Raw genomic sequence first — 15,916 nt, 5'->3', positions numbered from 1 at the left:
TCATGACTGCTTTTGTCATTAAAAGCTGTAATTTGGGGTTCCTCTATATTGAATAGGTGTAATATTATATATGTGGAAAAATTCAACCCTTTGAAACAGACAAATTTTTTTGTATGTTCTTTGTTCCTGGTTCAGAGTGCTTCTATTTTGGCATTAGAAACCATATGCTGCAGAAATGGGGCGAATGCATCTCATTTTAGTTTTGTTCATCCCCAGGAGTCCCTGATTCCAGTCTTTAGTTGGTTTCCTAGCAGCCTGAGTTCCTCAGCTGTGAAGTCTGGCATGCTGCATTAATACTGCTTGAATGTGCATGCATGGAGCCGTGTTTGCACTGAAAATAAGACTGTCAGGTGACCCCAGGTCAACAGACTACTTTTTCTCTCTTTAGGCTCTTGAATATAAAATTCATGGCTATCTTTCCTTATTCTGAACCAGGAAGGAATGCTTGAAGAAGGGTCTCCTATTAGCTCTCCTTCCTGGAAGAATTATCAGATCATGTAAAACACTCAGTTCTGTTTTCTGTGTGGTTTATAAATACACATTCTATTGACAACTCTTAGTGGGGTGACTGTCAGGAAGTGGTCTCAGCTCTAAGAAGGTAGGAGGAAAAATGCTAGCCAGTTCCACTGTTCTGGCACACCAATGGTATTCAGCATGAGCAGAGGGGCTTTGCGAAATGTAAATTAATCCTTTTCAGAGCTAGATCTTAACTGAAAATCCATGCAGGTAAGTCTCTCTTATTGCTGTCACTCAGGCAGCAGAGATGCTCCTGCCTTTGGTTACAAAGTGCACAGGGGATCTGAGAGCTACCACATAGCTGCCTTTGCGAAGTTTGGAGACCTATTGCCTGGATGTGCTCAGGCTTCCAAACCGGAAAAGGAATGTATACATAGGGAAGGGGAGTTTGAACTGCAGCACAAGGAGAGACCTCCCAGAAACAGGAATAAGCACAACTGAGCTATTTGAGTGGCAGCATGATGAAAATACTGGTCTCTCTCTCTCTCTCTCTCTCTCTCTCTCTGTTTTTAATTTCTTTTCATTGTTTATGTACCACACCCAGTGTTCCACGCAATACGCACCCTCCATAATACCCACCACCAGGCTTACCCAACCTCACAACCCCTGCCCCTTCAAAACCCTCAAATTGTTTTTCAGAGTCCATAGTCTCATGGTTCATCTCCGCCTCCAATTTCCCCCAACTCCCTTCTCTCCATGTCCTCCATGTTATTTCTTATGCTCCACAAATAAGTGAAACCATATGATATAATGGACTCTCTCTGCTTGACTTATCTCACTCAGCATAATCTCATCCAGTCCCATCCATGTTGCTACAAAAGTTGGGTATCATCCTTTCTGATGGAGGCAGAATACTCCATAGTGTATATGGACCAAATCTAACTTACCCATTCATCTGTTGAAGGGCATCTTGGTTCTTTCCACAGTTTGGCGACCGTGGCCATTGCTGCTATGAACATTGGGGTACAGGTGGCCCTTCTTTTCACTACATCTGTATCTTTGGGGTAAATACCCAGTAGTGCAATTGCAGGGTCATAGGGAAGTTCTATTTTTAATTTCTTAGGGAATCTCCACACTGTTTTCCAAAGTGGCTGCACCAACTTGCATTCCCACCAAAAGTGTAAAAGGGTTCCCCTTTCTCCACATCCTCTCCAACACATATTATGAAAATACAATCTCTTAGCAGTTAATGTAGCTTAAGTTGTTCACGGGCACACAGCACTGCAGATGCACTGTGGACTTTAAAACAGACTAGAAAAATCTAATCAGTACTCTTAACAAGGCCACAGTGTAGGGGAGAAGGTTCATAGCACATGTGTTCTTGGAAGGCATGAGGGCTCTGACAGAACAGTCAGCGGCCAGAGTTGAGCCTTGTTCTATTCCTAACAAATGTGCTGATAGCTCATGTAGAGCGGTACAGGTCACAAAGTAGGGAGCAAGTCCCTGGGAGATGCATCGCCTCCCAGGTCTCCAAGGACTGGCATGGTAGTCAGATGAGATGAGGGAAGCACTCCAGGTAGAACTGCACGCTCAGACCAGGGTCAGGAAGAGAACCGTGATGATCGGATATGGTGGCCTGTAGTGTGGGAATGCAGCAAATGGGTTCCTAAGGGTGGCTGGGGGCCAACTTACACAAAGGTGGGTCTGTCCAGCTCAGAGGCTGGATTTTAGGCCTTCCCCTAGAACACCGAGCTGGCAAGACCCTTAGGCGGAGCAGTCACCTCACTACATCTTTAAACTTAACTCTAGTGACATAGGGAGTAACAGCTAATAAGTTACAATAGTAATAACCTTTATTCAGCACTTACCTTGTCCCAATTCCTCTGTTAAGGACTTAACATAAATAATCTCTTTAATCCCTACAACTCCCCTGAGGTGAGTACATCTGTATCCCATTTTGGAGCTAAAGAAACCTGAGGTTTTGGAGCACCTGGGTGGCTCAGTGGGTTAAGCCTCTGCCTTCAGTTCAGGTCATGATCTCAGGGTCCTAGGATCAAGCCTCACATCGGGCTTTCTGCTCAGCAGGGAGCCTGCTTCCCTCTCTCTCTCTGCCTGCCTCTCTGCCTACTTGTGATCTTGCTCTGTGTCAAATAAAATCTTAAGAAAAAAAAAGCTTGAGGTTTTTAGAGTAATTCAGTAAGACCCTGAGCCAGTATTCAGATCAAGTCTGATTCAGGTCTGTTCCTACACTCTGCTCCCTGCCTCCTAGAGGAGAACTGAAAGAAGAGGAGGCCATGGGTGGAGAGCAACCACTAAGCTAAGTCAGGGTGAGAGGAGCAGACATCAAGTGAGGAGGAGAGGAGGCAAGGGAGGAGGAGGAGATAGGAGGAAGGTAAATGTAACCAGTTATTGATTAGGTGTGGAGAAGGAGCCTCTCATGCCTGACAGTTCTGACTTGGGCAGTCCATTGATAGGAGATTCAGAAGGAATGTGCTGAGAAATGGGGGTAATGAGGTGGGCCAAGTGTTTTCAGGGAGTGCAGTGAGGGACAGTAGGAAATGTAGGACTCCGGGAGAGGCTAGAGCTGGATGGAGTCACTGGTGTGTTGGCAGTAACTGGAGATGTGGGGTGGGCAAGAAGCCAGAGGCAGTGGGCACTGGGAATGCAGGGGCCACAGAGCCATCTGAGGGAGTAGTCAGAGGTGGAAGGAGCCAGGAGACCATTGGTGGGATGAGTATCCATGAGAGTCTCCAACTTCATTTGAGTCCCACAAAAAAGGTAAAATTGAGGCCTGACAGGGCCCCTGGATTTAGATTTGACAGTGCTTAGGGATTGATACAAGTGACTGAGTAAAACTGGAGCGGAAGCTCCATGACTGACCTTGCGCAGGTGACTTTATGTAGGTCTGTCTCCTACTGGCTTTTCGCTAATGGTGTTGTTTTCCCCGTATTTACCCAGGGACCATCAATGATGTCACATTTGGAGCAGGAGTCAGCTACATAGGTACACCACAGACACCTTCAGTCAAAGGCAAGTTCCTTTCCTGTCAGATGTATTAGCCGCTTTTGAGTTCTGGGAAATCTGAATTTGTGTCTGACTCCCTTTCAGAGAAAATTGAAGCCCAGTGTCAAGGAAATGACATTTTATGTTTATCGCTTCCTGATAAACCGTAAGTTTACCAAGAGTTCCTTTTGAGGTAAATGTTTGTGTCAGGGTTTTATCTTTAGTTCCAGAATGATTGTCTCTTTCCTTTCCCTAGGCCGCCACAGCCTCAGCAGTGGAATGTGAAGTCCCCGGCTAGAAATAAAGATAACCCAGCCCCTAGCAGGAGGTCACTCAGAAAGACACCCCTGAAAACAGCCAACTGAAACAGTCATTCAGGAGTATCCAGGAGGCAAGAGCTCTAAGGAGATGTTGTCTCCTGCCTGTGGAAAGGCAGAGTCCACCTCCCTTACTCTCAGGGTGAGGGAGACTTTTACTGTGTGATACCAGAGTTTTTTCTTGTGACTCCATCACTCTGTTTATCTGTGTGGCTGGCCAAACTTTTGCATTTCTCTTTATGCAATACGTGGTTAAAAAATATATATATACATATATATGTGTATATATATAATAGAACTGCCTTAGCTATTTAATATTCTAATTTTACTCCATTTGAAAGTATCATGTTCATTCTGATAAAGCATACTCTGGCCTTTAAGGAACTCAACAGATCAGCTTTCTTTTATATAAATGAAGGCTCTGTTTGTTATATGGTCAGAATTCCCTATAGTACAGTAGTTTCCTGTATCTAATGATGAAATTTTCATTGTAATTATTTTTTTTATTCTTATTTATAAATTGAAGGTTTTTAAAGTGTACAGCTTTATAAAATGGAATAATAAAGGTTAAGCATAAATATAGCCTTCTGGTTATTTAATAGAATATTTCTACTTTTAGAGCTTTTACTGGTAGTCATTTAGATTCACATTAAGTGTTTAAGAATAATAAAACCTTCTCTGCCTCAAGAACTGTGAGAAATAAATGTGTGTTGTTTAAAAAAAAAAAAAAAAAAGGAAGAAAAAGAATAAAACCCAACTTTCCTTTTAGGAAAAAAAATGACTCCCTTTGTCTTTAAGGTTCAGCTCATCTGTCCCTCTGCTTCTGTCCCCTGACAGAAGCTGTCTGCCTCCTAATAGCACACATATGTCTTCAAATGTAAACATGGGCTGGCTCCTGAAAGTTCCACCTATGTGTGGCATGCAATAATGCTGGTTTGTATTAACAGTCCACAAAGATTGCTCCCATGAAGGGGGAAGGTGTTGGTGTCTTCTGCTGATACCGTTAGGTAACCTTAAAACACATGTACACTCATGTTTTATCCAAGAGTGACTGGGGAAAAAATTCATTCAGTTCCCTTTTTAATCCCAGTACTATAGAAGCAAAATTACAGGGTTACTGTGTTGATATGTTTTTTTTTTTTAGTATAAATGTGGTAGTTGGATTTGAGGGGTAGAATGTCATTGTGCATTGTGTCTATTCTACAGTCCTCCCATATATGAATGGTGACACACATGGAGATGTCATTGGCAGAGAGAGTCACAAAGCTGCCCTTGAGTAAGGACAGTTATCTCCAAATCAAGTAGATGGTAATTGATGGCAGCCTCTTTTGAAACCTGGGATTGTGCTATTTTAAGTATACCTTCCTAACAAAATGCTAGGAAGATGAGGTAAACTCAACATAAGAGCACAAAAGGAGGAGAAATAATGAGACAAAGTTGATTTTTTTAAAAGCTTTTATAAATGAGGTTTAACAAATACCAACTTATAGGTGTGTTAGTACAAGTCTGCAAAGTCTATGTACAGCAACAGCCACACCAGAAGCCACAGTAGCCTTATAGAAGCTCCGAGTCTTCAATCACATTCACATCTTAAAAACACATGAATGTTCCTTTTCTGTTTACATTTTTACAGTAATGTAAACAACAAATTAGGCAACAACTTCCCAGACTCCATACTCACTTCTGTCAGACCCAGTTCACATGGCACTAGGATAGGAGGTGTTGTGGTCACAAGAAGGGAGTCAACAAGGCCGTCCTATCACTTGGACAACCAAGATGGCAGCTAGAGTGTTACTCCCCATCAATTAGAGAACAGGGACACTATCCCTTTCTACCAAGATGGGGTGAAGATGAAGGGATATCTTAAGTCTAAGCATTCAAGACACAAATGCAAAAGAAGATGGGTACCATTAAGCAATTATGAAGAGTTGCCCACCACTTCTGCCAAATAGCCCATGGCAGAGTATTCACAGAACTTAAAAAAGAAAAGTCAACATAAGTCTCAAGTATTCAATTAAAAAACACCCTCCAAGTATAAAAAATTAAGACACTGGAAGTTTAATCTCAAGATGACTATATCCTTCTGAATAAAAACCATCCTTGAAGCACACTGGAGGCACTGGGACTGGAGGCGCTCTTCTGAGAAGCTCCCTCTTCAAACAGCTTCACATTATGAGTTTAACACAGAATGTATCTAAGGTGAAGAACATCTGCTCTTGAAGAACAAAGGCTTTTGAATGATGTTTCTAATGTCCCACACCCAGTGAGCAACAGTGTCTTGGGTAGACTTTAAAATAAAAAAATCAGAATATGGCCTTTGATTCAGGCATTTCGCTTTCCTCACCATCAGGCTTTCTGCTCTGGCTACAATACCTGATGTTCTTCAAAGGGATGGCCTCGCCGCCACCACAGAATGGGTTTATTGTGAAGTGAGACACAACCTGTGGTGTCTCTGTGCTTTCTTCATGGCAAAGAGGAAGAGTGGAATTCATTTTCTTAAAAAACATTACTGTAGTTTTCAGAACGGCCTTTGGCCCTGGACAGTCTTATGAACTACACAAATAAGTAAAATGAATTTTAAAACCAAACCGCAGAGGCTGCTTTGTTTCAGGAGCCATCCACAAAGAGCTCTGTCACAGGGGATCCAAAGGCTGGGATACCACAGGGAAGACACCCACCCTTCTTGAAATGTCCACCTTACAACTAACTGTAAAGCTAATCAGCACACAAAGCCACTCTCAAGCCAATAAAGATGGCAGTGCACATGCTGGCTAGCCTTCAAAGTTAACAGCCAATATCGACTTAGAGAGTGATGCAGGACTCAAGCCCGGGGGTTGGCTAACATGGTTTCACAGGTACATCCAAGCACTTACGGGTGGTGTCTCTGGGCTTAGGTAGTCTGAGTAATCCAGGAAGACACTGTTCAAAGCCAACCTTAGAGGTTACATTTTCTTCTGGAGAGATGTAAACAGATTTTGACATTATTTAATTGGATTTTTAAAAAAGTTTCCTAAGTAACAATGGTTTGATGTATAGACAATGTAGTTCTCTTGTGAAAAATGCTGAAACTTATGTGGGAAAAAGGAATGTTCCAGTAAGCTTCCTCGAGAGGATTTTTTTGGGGTTAAAATACTCTTTAATTATTGGTATTTTCCAATTTAACACTAGTAGCTTGGAACTCCTACCTTAAGTTGAAATTTTTTTTTTAAAAAAATAGGTATTTAACACTGTATGACAACATATTTACAGTTTAAATAGAAATTTTCCTTCAATAACCAAAATACATCTTTAGCAAAAATTTAGAATGTAAAATTTTATAAAATAAACACCGATAGAAAAGCAGAGCATTATTTCAGTACCATTTCAGATTTTGCCTAAGATGAAGGTTTGTATGTAAATATTACCCCCCGCCCATGGACAAGCAATTTACCTTCCTGATTTGGGCTGTTTTTATAAAATTCTGATCCAAATAGATTTTCCAAGATGGACACTAAAATACTGATCAACAAAACCTTCAAGAAGAATCTGCCATGCTGGCTATGGGCAGCTGTGAAACAAGACCATCACATAGATGGGTTCACTGTTCAAACTCTGCAGCTGTAGGGTGTTGCAGTGGGTTGTGCTCCCAAGCCCTGCAATGCTGGTGCTACATGGCTGTCTATGGGAACACACATGGGACTCACCTGGGCTGATGTAAGTGAGCGGCAAATAAACTGGCTTCGCAGGCCACAATGCCCAGCCCGGCCTCTGTGAGCAAGAGCTTTCCGCTCACCTTAACGCTCAGGTGGGAGCCAGGCCAGAAACAGACTGGGAATTTGCCTCAGTGAAATACAGTTGTGTGGTTTTTCTTCCCCCTTGTGATGACTATGCCCACCTCGAGGAAAATTCTTTTATTCATGTGGCTTGTTAAAAAGTAAGAAAGGAGTAGCGGTCAACTTTGGCCAAAACAAAAAGCTTTTGCGCAAGTGTCTAGCTCTGTCCAAGTGCACTTGGCTCCTGGGCTGCTCTTGATAGGAGTTTCTGGTAGAGGTATTTGCATGTGCTCCGTCAGTCACACCATCAGATTTCAGATCACAAATGATGATTTGTGTCTGAAGTCGCCCTGCAAGGCCAAAACAGGTTAGAAACGGCCATCCTTGACAAACCTAGGGGCCTAAGTGGGAGAGAGAAATTGGAAGCCAGATCTAATCCCCATTTCCCTGAGGAAACTTATGGCAAAACAAATCAAATGAAACCCTTCTTCAAAGGTAACATCTACTACTAGAGCCTGCAAACTGAATGCCAGGAGTGTGTAAAAACTCTGCATTGGGAAGGTTTACAAGGACGAATGTCATTTTTTCTGGAAACACTTCAATTACTAGGTTTCCTAATCAATGTCTGCTCTGTTGCCTCACTCCTTTCCTTACCTCCTCATCTGTCCTGATATAGTTCACTCCATCTGACTTCCCCGGACTCTTATAACTGAAAAGGAAGGAGAGAGGGCTTCAATGACTGATTTTTCATGTAATGCCAACTTAAACTTTGGTTTGGTCACTTAAGACGGAAGACAGGCTCACTTTTCGCCATTCTGCTTATTATTGATGAAGTAACCCCGTCTGTACGCACAGCAGATGCCCACAGTGATCAGGACCAGTACAGCAAGGACCACCAGAATTCCCCCAATAATGCCACCGATGTTCAGGTCATCTGGAAAAAAAAGGGATTAAGGGATCTGGTCTTAGAAAAGTCCTTGACCCCACTTCTTTTTTGCATCCTTCCACTTCCCACATCTGCCCTGTCATGCCTACTCCAGCCAGAAGAGCAGAGTGAGACCACTTCAACTTTTTTTTTTTAAGATTTTATTTATTTATTTGACAGAGAGAGACATGGCGAGAGAGAGAGAACACAAGCAGGGGGACTGGGAGGGGAAAAAGCAGCCTTCCTACTGAGCAAGGAGTCCAATGTGGTCTCAATCCCAGGATCCTGAGATCATGACCTGAGCCAAAGGCAGCCATTTAACCCACTGAGCCATCCAGGTGTCCCCACTTTTTAACACTTTTAGCCCGGAACATACAGGACCCCAAACCCCTGCTCTCACTTGTAAAAAGTACTGAGACCTCCAAAGTTCAAATGCTGTTATACTTAATCTGATATTAAAAAGGACTTAGGGGGCATCTGGGTGGCTCAGTGGATTAAGCCTCTGCCTTCAACTCAGGTCATGATCTCAGGGTCCTGGAATCAAGCCCCACATCAGGCTCTCTGCTCAGCAGGGAGCCTGCTTTCCCACCCCCCTGCCTGTCTCTCTTCCTACTTGTGATCTCTCTCTCTCTGTCAAATAAATAAATTTTTAAAAAAATCTTTAAAAAAGGGGCTTAGCATTTTTAAAAGGCTTTACAATCTTCTGGCTAAATTCCTAAAAATATTATTAATGGAGAAAATTGTTTCACTTTATAGAGACAGAATTAAGGAGCCAGGAATCCCAAAGAAAAAATTCCTAATTTCCACGGATTTCCTTTGCTATGCATTATTTGGGGGGAAAAGAACTAGTGTTGCACAAGACTGAAAAGAAAAAATATGAGGTAGGAACATGACCTTTCACTCTCAGCTGCATGGCCTCATATCTTCAAGTCTCTTGGAGGAAGGCCCTTGACCCTCTCTTCCCATTTCTCTATACCGGGCAAAGGTGCCCCAGTCCACATCAGTGTGGGGCACTGGGGTTGTTTCCTCCACACAGACAAAAATGCAATGGAAAACATGCAAGCGATATAGCAACATAAGCCAGCTAACTTGGAAGTTGTTAAATTCTCCCTTATCTTAATGCAGGGGTTTCAAATGCGAGTGTGCATTTAAAAATTGGAATTTTAACTTTTCAAATATCAATTCCCACGCTCTATCACTACAGAGAGATTCAGTAGGTCTGGGGCAAAGTCCAAGAGTCTTCCTCCTGCCCTGGAGCAGTTTCCTGAATTTGACAGATAACAAGAATCCCCTGGAATTGTGTTTGACACACAGACATTTCCAGACCTCCCCTGAGGACTAAGTCCATAAGCCTGGGGTGGGGCCTTGGAATCCGTACATGAAACTGTGCAAAGGATTCTCATAATTAGGCAAGCTTGGAAAACACTGCTCTGGGGTCAGTTATGCTCAGGAAGGAGGGAGGGGCTGAGATAGCTCTGCAGGTGACTGAATGTGACATGCTCCATCTGCCCCATCCTGCCTTCAACACCTCTCCTTTAGAACCAGCACCCTAGAGATCGCATCATCACAGAACATGCATGGTAAAGTTATTGAGGCTAAACCTCTGACTGTCAGCTTACCACAAAATGGTTATAACTGGATAAATTTCTAGAGACTTTACATGACATTATGTTTTGATCTTATCAATTACCAAAGAAATGAAGTAATTTTTTCTTTCTTCCATCTATCCATATATTTATTTATTTTAAGTAGGCTCCACGCCCAGCATGGAGCCCAACACAGGGCTTGAACTCATGACCCTGAGATGAAGCCTGAGCTAAGATCAAGAATCAGATGCTTACATCCCAGAAGTGGAGTTTATTAAACACAGTTAAGGGGCACCTGGGAGGCTCCGTTGGTTAAGTGGCTGCCTTCAGCTCATGTCATAATCCCAGTACCCTAGAACCCCACATCAGGCTCCCTTCTCAGTGGGGAGCCTGCTTCTCCATCTCCCTCTGCTTTTCCCCCTCACTTGTGCTTCTGGCTTGCTCTCTCTGTCAAATAAATAAAATCTTTAAAATTTTTTTAAAAAAACAAACTCAGTTTAAAGTGACATGATTAGCTATGTTCCCAATACCAGAAGACTCCAGAAAGTCTATTTTGAGGAGATAAACATATTTCAAGTAACCACTTATTAGTCACTTAGCTGTTACTCAGAACTTTCTCATCTTTCCTTTCAATGTACCCGGATGGGTTTTGGTGAATTTAGTCATCTCCAGAAGAAAGGAGACCAGTTGTCTAAAGATGGTCCAATATTAAATTAAAAATGTTCTATCCACTTGCCAGTCTTCAGATGAAATAGTTTTAAAAAGTAACTCACAGACTTCCATCTCCTGCTCTTCACATCTGGCTGAGCCTGCATCATTGGAAGCGATGCAGTAATACTGCCCAGAGTCCTCCTTGTGAACAGCATTGAAAACCTATTTCAGTAAATTACAAGTAAATTATGAGACCAATCACGAGGGCAGACCTCTGTGGACTGAAGACATCACTATGCTCCGCCACCCCCACCTCCCAACAAGGTGCTAAGTCCAGAGCTCAGTAAAATATCTCATTTGCTCTTGGCTTCCTTTCAGTTTCCTGCACTGTCAGGTTCTTCCCTGATATTCTTCCCCAGCAGTCTTGCCCAAGAGCTCCTGAACAATGAGATCCCCTCAGATTTTTGAAGATATCAAAGCAACATTCAGAATGCAGTGTGAAGATAAGAAGAATTGTTTCTCAGCAACACTTGGGCAATACAAATACAGAGGATCTTATATAACCTAACTTGTTACTACCTGTAGTTAAATACGCCAAGGATCAGGAGGGCTGGCTGTAGGAAAGCCCAGCTGAGATGCTGCTGCGGAGGGCAGTCTGTCTTCTATACATGACCAATGTAACTGCATCTTGCCCCCCAACCACTTTCCACTACCATCACTGGGTTATTTTGAAGAAAATTCTAGACACATTTTATCCATAAAAACTTCAGCATGCAACTCTGAAAGACAAGGACTTCTTCAGATTATAACTATAATACCTTATTGTACCTAAAGCAATGAACAATTCCTTAACATCGAATATGCCACCAGTAATCCAGTTTCCCTGTCTCGTGATTTTTACAGGTGGTTATTCACATCAGGACCCTAACATCACTCATCCATTATATTTCTTTAATAGACCTACACAATCACCTTTATTTTACAAGTTTCCCTTCCTTTATTTTAATCCTCTTAGAACTTACTTGCTTATACAAAGGAAGGAGGGTTCATTTTTCCCACAGAATCCCCAACATTATAGGTTTTTAGTTCCTGTCTTATAAAGTTCATTGTTTTTCCTAGTAAGTGCTCTTCCCACCATAAGTATCCCTTCCTCAACAAAGACTTTTCTTCTATCCTCACGTCCAAGAAGAGATCTTACCAGAGTGCCTGTTTCAGAGTTTAAGAGAAAAGAAGAATTTCGGAATCTAGGATTGGCTCTGGAGTCTGTGGGCAGCGGCACATCGTTGCGGTACCAGCTGTAGTACGGCCGGGGGTAGCCCTCACTCTCCTGGCAGTGCAACGTGGCCGTCTTGCCTACAGGTACAGCCTTCGGGACTCTGCACACAGGAGGGACTGGCTTCACTGTGGAAGAAATTCGAGTTGGGGTTTCAAATCAGCCACATGGATTGATTCTTCTGAAAGCCCATAATAAACCTGCTCACAAAAAAGGAAAACCAGCCTGGGGATGCACCACTGCCACAGCCATGTCACGCCCATGGGCTTGGATCTGCCATGGCATCTGCCCCACACGCAGCTCACCCCCATGCATAACCCACAGTGCATTTCTAATGCCCACACCTCCTGAGGAGCACTTTCTACAGCTGGTTGGGGGTGGGTGGCCGTAGCTCCACCTCCCTTCTCGCCTTCTATCCCAACTCAGGCAGTCCAAGCTCCTACAACAGCCTGCCCCCTAAGGCCTGCAATACCCCCAGGGATAAACCTTTGGGAAGAAAGAAAGAGCTAATCTCTTTTTTTAATTTTTATTTATTTTTCCGCCTCCCCAACCTTTTTTATTTTATAGACAGATTCATGAGGTCTAAAAAGGGGAACATATTTTTAACTTCATGTGAGTTCCTACCTTGAACAGTTAACTCAATGACAATCTCATCAATTTCTTTCCGGTCGTTTCGAGCAACTACCTCACAGCGATAAAGGGCTGAGTCTGTCCGGGTCACATTCCAGATTCTTAGAGAGGTTTTCCCCAATAGTTCTGCACGACCTGCCAAATCTCCTACAGAAAAGAAGAACACAAAAAGACTTTAAAGACATCTTTGTCACCTGTGAAGAAGGAGGCTTCTGGGGCTAGCATTTAATGCCTCAGTAAGGACACTGCAGACTGGCTTCTCCTTCTGCTCCTGTAAAAGAGAGGTAAACTAAGGACACTGAGCACCAAAATAGTACCTGGTGTGTAAAAGGACTCATTACATGTGTCTCTGTTGTTAAAGCAGGGACCTTGGGACGCCTGGGTGTCTCAGTCAGTTAAGCATCTGCCTTCAGCTCAGGTCATGATCCCAGCGTCCTGGGATCGAGTTCTGCCATCGGGCTGCCTGCTCAGCAGGAAGCCTGCTTCTCCTTCTACCTCCACTTCTCCCCTGCAACCTGCTCATGCTTTCTCTCTGACAAATAAATTAAAATCTTTTTAAAATAATAAATAAATAAATAAATAAATAAATAAATAAATAAGCAAGCAAGCAAGCAAGCATGGACCTTATTTCGTTCTCCTCATTCCTAGCCAGGACTCCCCATTAAAAGAGAAAAAAAAAAAAATCAAACAAGCAACATGAAAAAAACAACCAGTATTCATAAATGGTGCTAGGACAACTGGATATCCACATGCAAAAGAATGAGGCTGGACTCCTACCTCACACTATATACAACAAAGACTTTCCTCTAAGAGTTAACAATATGGGGGCTCCTAGTGGCTCAGTCAGTTAAGCTGTGGCTTAAGTCAGTTAAGACCTTCATCATGCCTCAGGCCATGATCCCAGGGTCCTGGGATCAAGCCCCACTGCTCAGTGAGGAGTTAGCTTGTCCCTATACTTCTGTCCCTCCCTGCAGCTTGTGCTCTGTATCTCAAGCACTCACTCTCTAAAAAATAAAACTTAAAACAAGAGTTAACAGTATGGCTCTCAGGAAAAAACAGATAAAAATCACCATGACCTTGGATTAGGCAATAATTTTTTAGAAATGGCACCAAGACCACAAGCATAAAAAAAAATGACACTGGACTTTCATAAAAAATTTTAAAACTTCTGTGCTTCAAAGAACACATTCAAGTTTTGAAAAGACAATCCACTAAATGGGAGAAAGTATCTGCAAATCATGTATCTGGGAAAAAGAACTAGTATCCAAGTATATAAGGAATTTGCAACTCAACAATAAATGGACAAATAACCTAATTAAAAATAGACAAAGGATTTGAGTGGACATTTCTCCAAAGAAAGTATATTAAATGGCCCCCAAGAACATGAAAATATGCTCAGCATCATTAGTCACCAGTGAAATGCAAATCAAAACCACAATGAAATATCACTTCACACCCACTAGGACGGCCAGATTGAAAAGGTGGGCAATTACAGGGGTACCTGGGTGGCTCAGTTGGTTAAGCGTCTACCTTCAGCTTAGGTTATGATCCTGAGTCCCAAGTCAGGCTCCCTGCTCAGCAGTGAGTCTCTTTTTCTCTCTGACCCTCCCCACTCTCATGCTCTCTCTCTCTCTCTCTCTCTCTTTCTCTCTCTCAAACAAATAAATAAAATCTTAAAAAAAAAAAAAAAAAAAGGATGGACAATTACAAATGTTAGGGAGGATATAGGAAAAAACACTGCTGAAAGAATGTAAAATGGTGCAGCCACTTGGGAATATAGTTTGACAGGTTCTATATAGTTTATATATAACTACCATATTACCTAGCAATTGTACTTTTGGTGATTTATCCATCCCCAAATGAAAAGTTATGTTTACACAAAAAACATTATTCTTACATGAATATCTATAGCTACATTATTGATAACAGCCAAAAACTGGAAATAACCCAAGTGTACATCAACTGATAAATGGATTAAAAAAAAAGTGGCCTAAGTGCAATGAAATATTATGCACCCATATAAAATGGGATGAAGTACTGATACATGCCACACCGTGGATGAACCTTGAAAATAATATGCTAAGTGGAAGAGGTCAGTCACCAAGGACCACGTATTGTATGATTCTACTTATATGAAGCACCCAGAATAGGCAAATACATAGAGACAAAGTAGATTAGTGGTTGCCTGGAGGTGGGGACACGGGGGAAGGGAAGTCACTGCCAAAGGATATGCAGTTTCTTTTGGGGTTGATAAAAGTGTTCTGGAATTTGATAGCAGTGAGGGTTGCACATCTTTGTTGCATATACTAACAACTGCTGAAGTATACACTTTAAAAAATGTGAGTTTTATGCTGTATGAACTATATCTCCATATTTAAAACTTTTAAAGCATAAAAAGATGGTAGCTCTTTCAAAGAAGCATGAAGAACCTAAAGAATATCAAATAAAGGAGCGTCTGGGTGGCTTAGTCAGTTGAGCTTCTGCCTTCAGCTCAGGTCGTGATCCCAGAGTCCTGGGATCAAGTCCTGCATTGGGCTCCCTGCTTAGTGGGGAGCCTGCTTCTCCCTCTGCCTCTGCCTGCTGTTCCCCCTGCTTGTGCTCTCTCTGTCAAATGAATAAATAAAATCCTAAAAAAAAAAAAAATGACAAATAAGGGAAGGAATTAGGGGGGAAAAAAGGACACAAAAATAGAAAATAATTATTACTAAAACCTGATGACTGGTGGTAAGAACAGGAAGGATTCACCATAATATAATAAAAATAGAAAAATGCTTAGGACAAAAGATAAACACTTGCAAAGGCATTTTCTAATAAGAAGGTTGCTATCCAGTAGCCGTTAGTGGAGGATTAGACTTTTACCATGTAAGCAAATCTATCAAAGATATGGTGTGTGTGTGTGTGTGTGTGTATAATTGAGAATATTACTCAACTATAAAAAAGAATGAGATCTATTCATCTGTGATAACATCAGCAGGCCTAGAGAATATATGCTAAGTGAAGAGAGATCAGACAGAAAGACAAGTACCATATGATTTCACTTATATGTGTGATCTAAAACACAAACCAAACAACAAAAAAAGCCAAAGACAGATTACTAAATATAGAGAACAAACTGGTGGTTTCCAAAGGGGAGTGGGTGGGTGGCAGGGCAAAATAGGTGAAGAGGAAATTAAGAGAAACAAACTTCCAGTTATAAAATAAGTAAGTCATGGAGATAAAAAGTATGACAGAGGAAATAGAGTCAATGATATTGTAATAATGTTGTATGGTGATTACTCTTCTTGCAGGGAGCATTGAGTACGATTTGTCTAATCACTATGTTA

The 15,916-nt window shown here is 42.0% G+C and overlaps 2 protein-coding genes across 3 annotated transcripts in view; one reads left to right on the top strand and one right to left on the bottom strand.

Moving 5' to 3' along the window:
* Window positions 1-4,463, top strand: part of NCAPD3 (non-SMC condensin II complex subunit D3) — a 69,318-nt gene extending 64,855 nt beyond the window's left edge. Inside the window, exons 33-35 of the mRNA XM_082683308.1 lie at window positions 3,415-3,486; window positions 3,565-3,625; window positions 3,716-4,463. Of these exons, the coding sequence (XP_082539434.1) occupies window positions 3,415-3,486; window positions 3,565-3,625; window positions 3,716-3,824 (242 nt within the window). The 3' untranslated portion in view covers window positions 3,825-4,463. The remainder of the gene's footprint in view (window positions 1-3,414; window positions 3,487-3,564; window positions 3,626-3,715) is intronic.
* A 750-nt stretch (window positions 4,464-5,213) lies between these two features.
* Window positions 5,214-15,916, bottom strand: part of JAM3 (junctional adhesion molecule 3) — a 92,966-nt gene continuing 82,263 nt past the window's right edge. For both annotated transcript variants that reach the window (XM_082683306.1, XM_082683307.1), the window contains 6 exons: window positions 12,588-12,740; window positions 11,889-12,091; window positions 10,813-10,912; window positions 8,333-8,462; window positions 8,183-8,237; window positions 5,214-7,878 (listed from right to left, as the gene is read on the bottom strand). In XM_082683306.1, coding sequence (XP_082539432.1) covers window positions 7,843-7,878; window positions 8,183-8,237; window positions 8,333-8,462; window positions 10,813-10,912; window positions 11,889-12,091; window positions 12,588-12,740 — 677 coding nt within the window. In that variant the 3' untranslated portion in view covers window positions 5,214-7,842. The remainder of the gene's footprint in view (window positions 7,879-8,182; window positions 8,238-8,332; window positions 8,463-10,812; window positions 10,913-11,888; window positions 12,092-12,587; window positions 12,741-15,916) is intronic.

This window comes from Mustela nivalis (assembly GCF_964662115.1).
Source record: "Mustela nivalis genome assembly, chromosome: 9".
Lineage (NCBI taxonomy): Eukaryota > Metazoa > Chordata > Mammalia > Carnivora > Mustelidae > Mustela > Mustela nivalis.
This window is presented reverse-complemented; position numbering and strand designations above follow the sequence as displayed.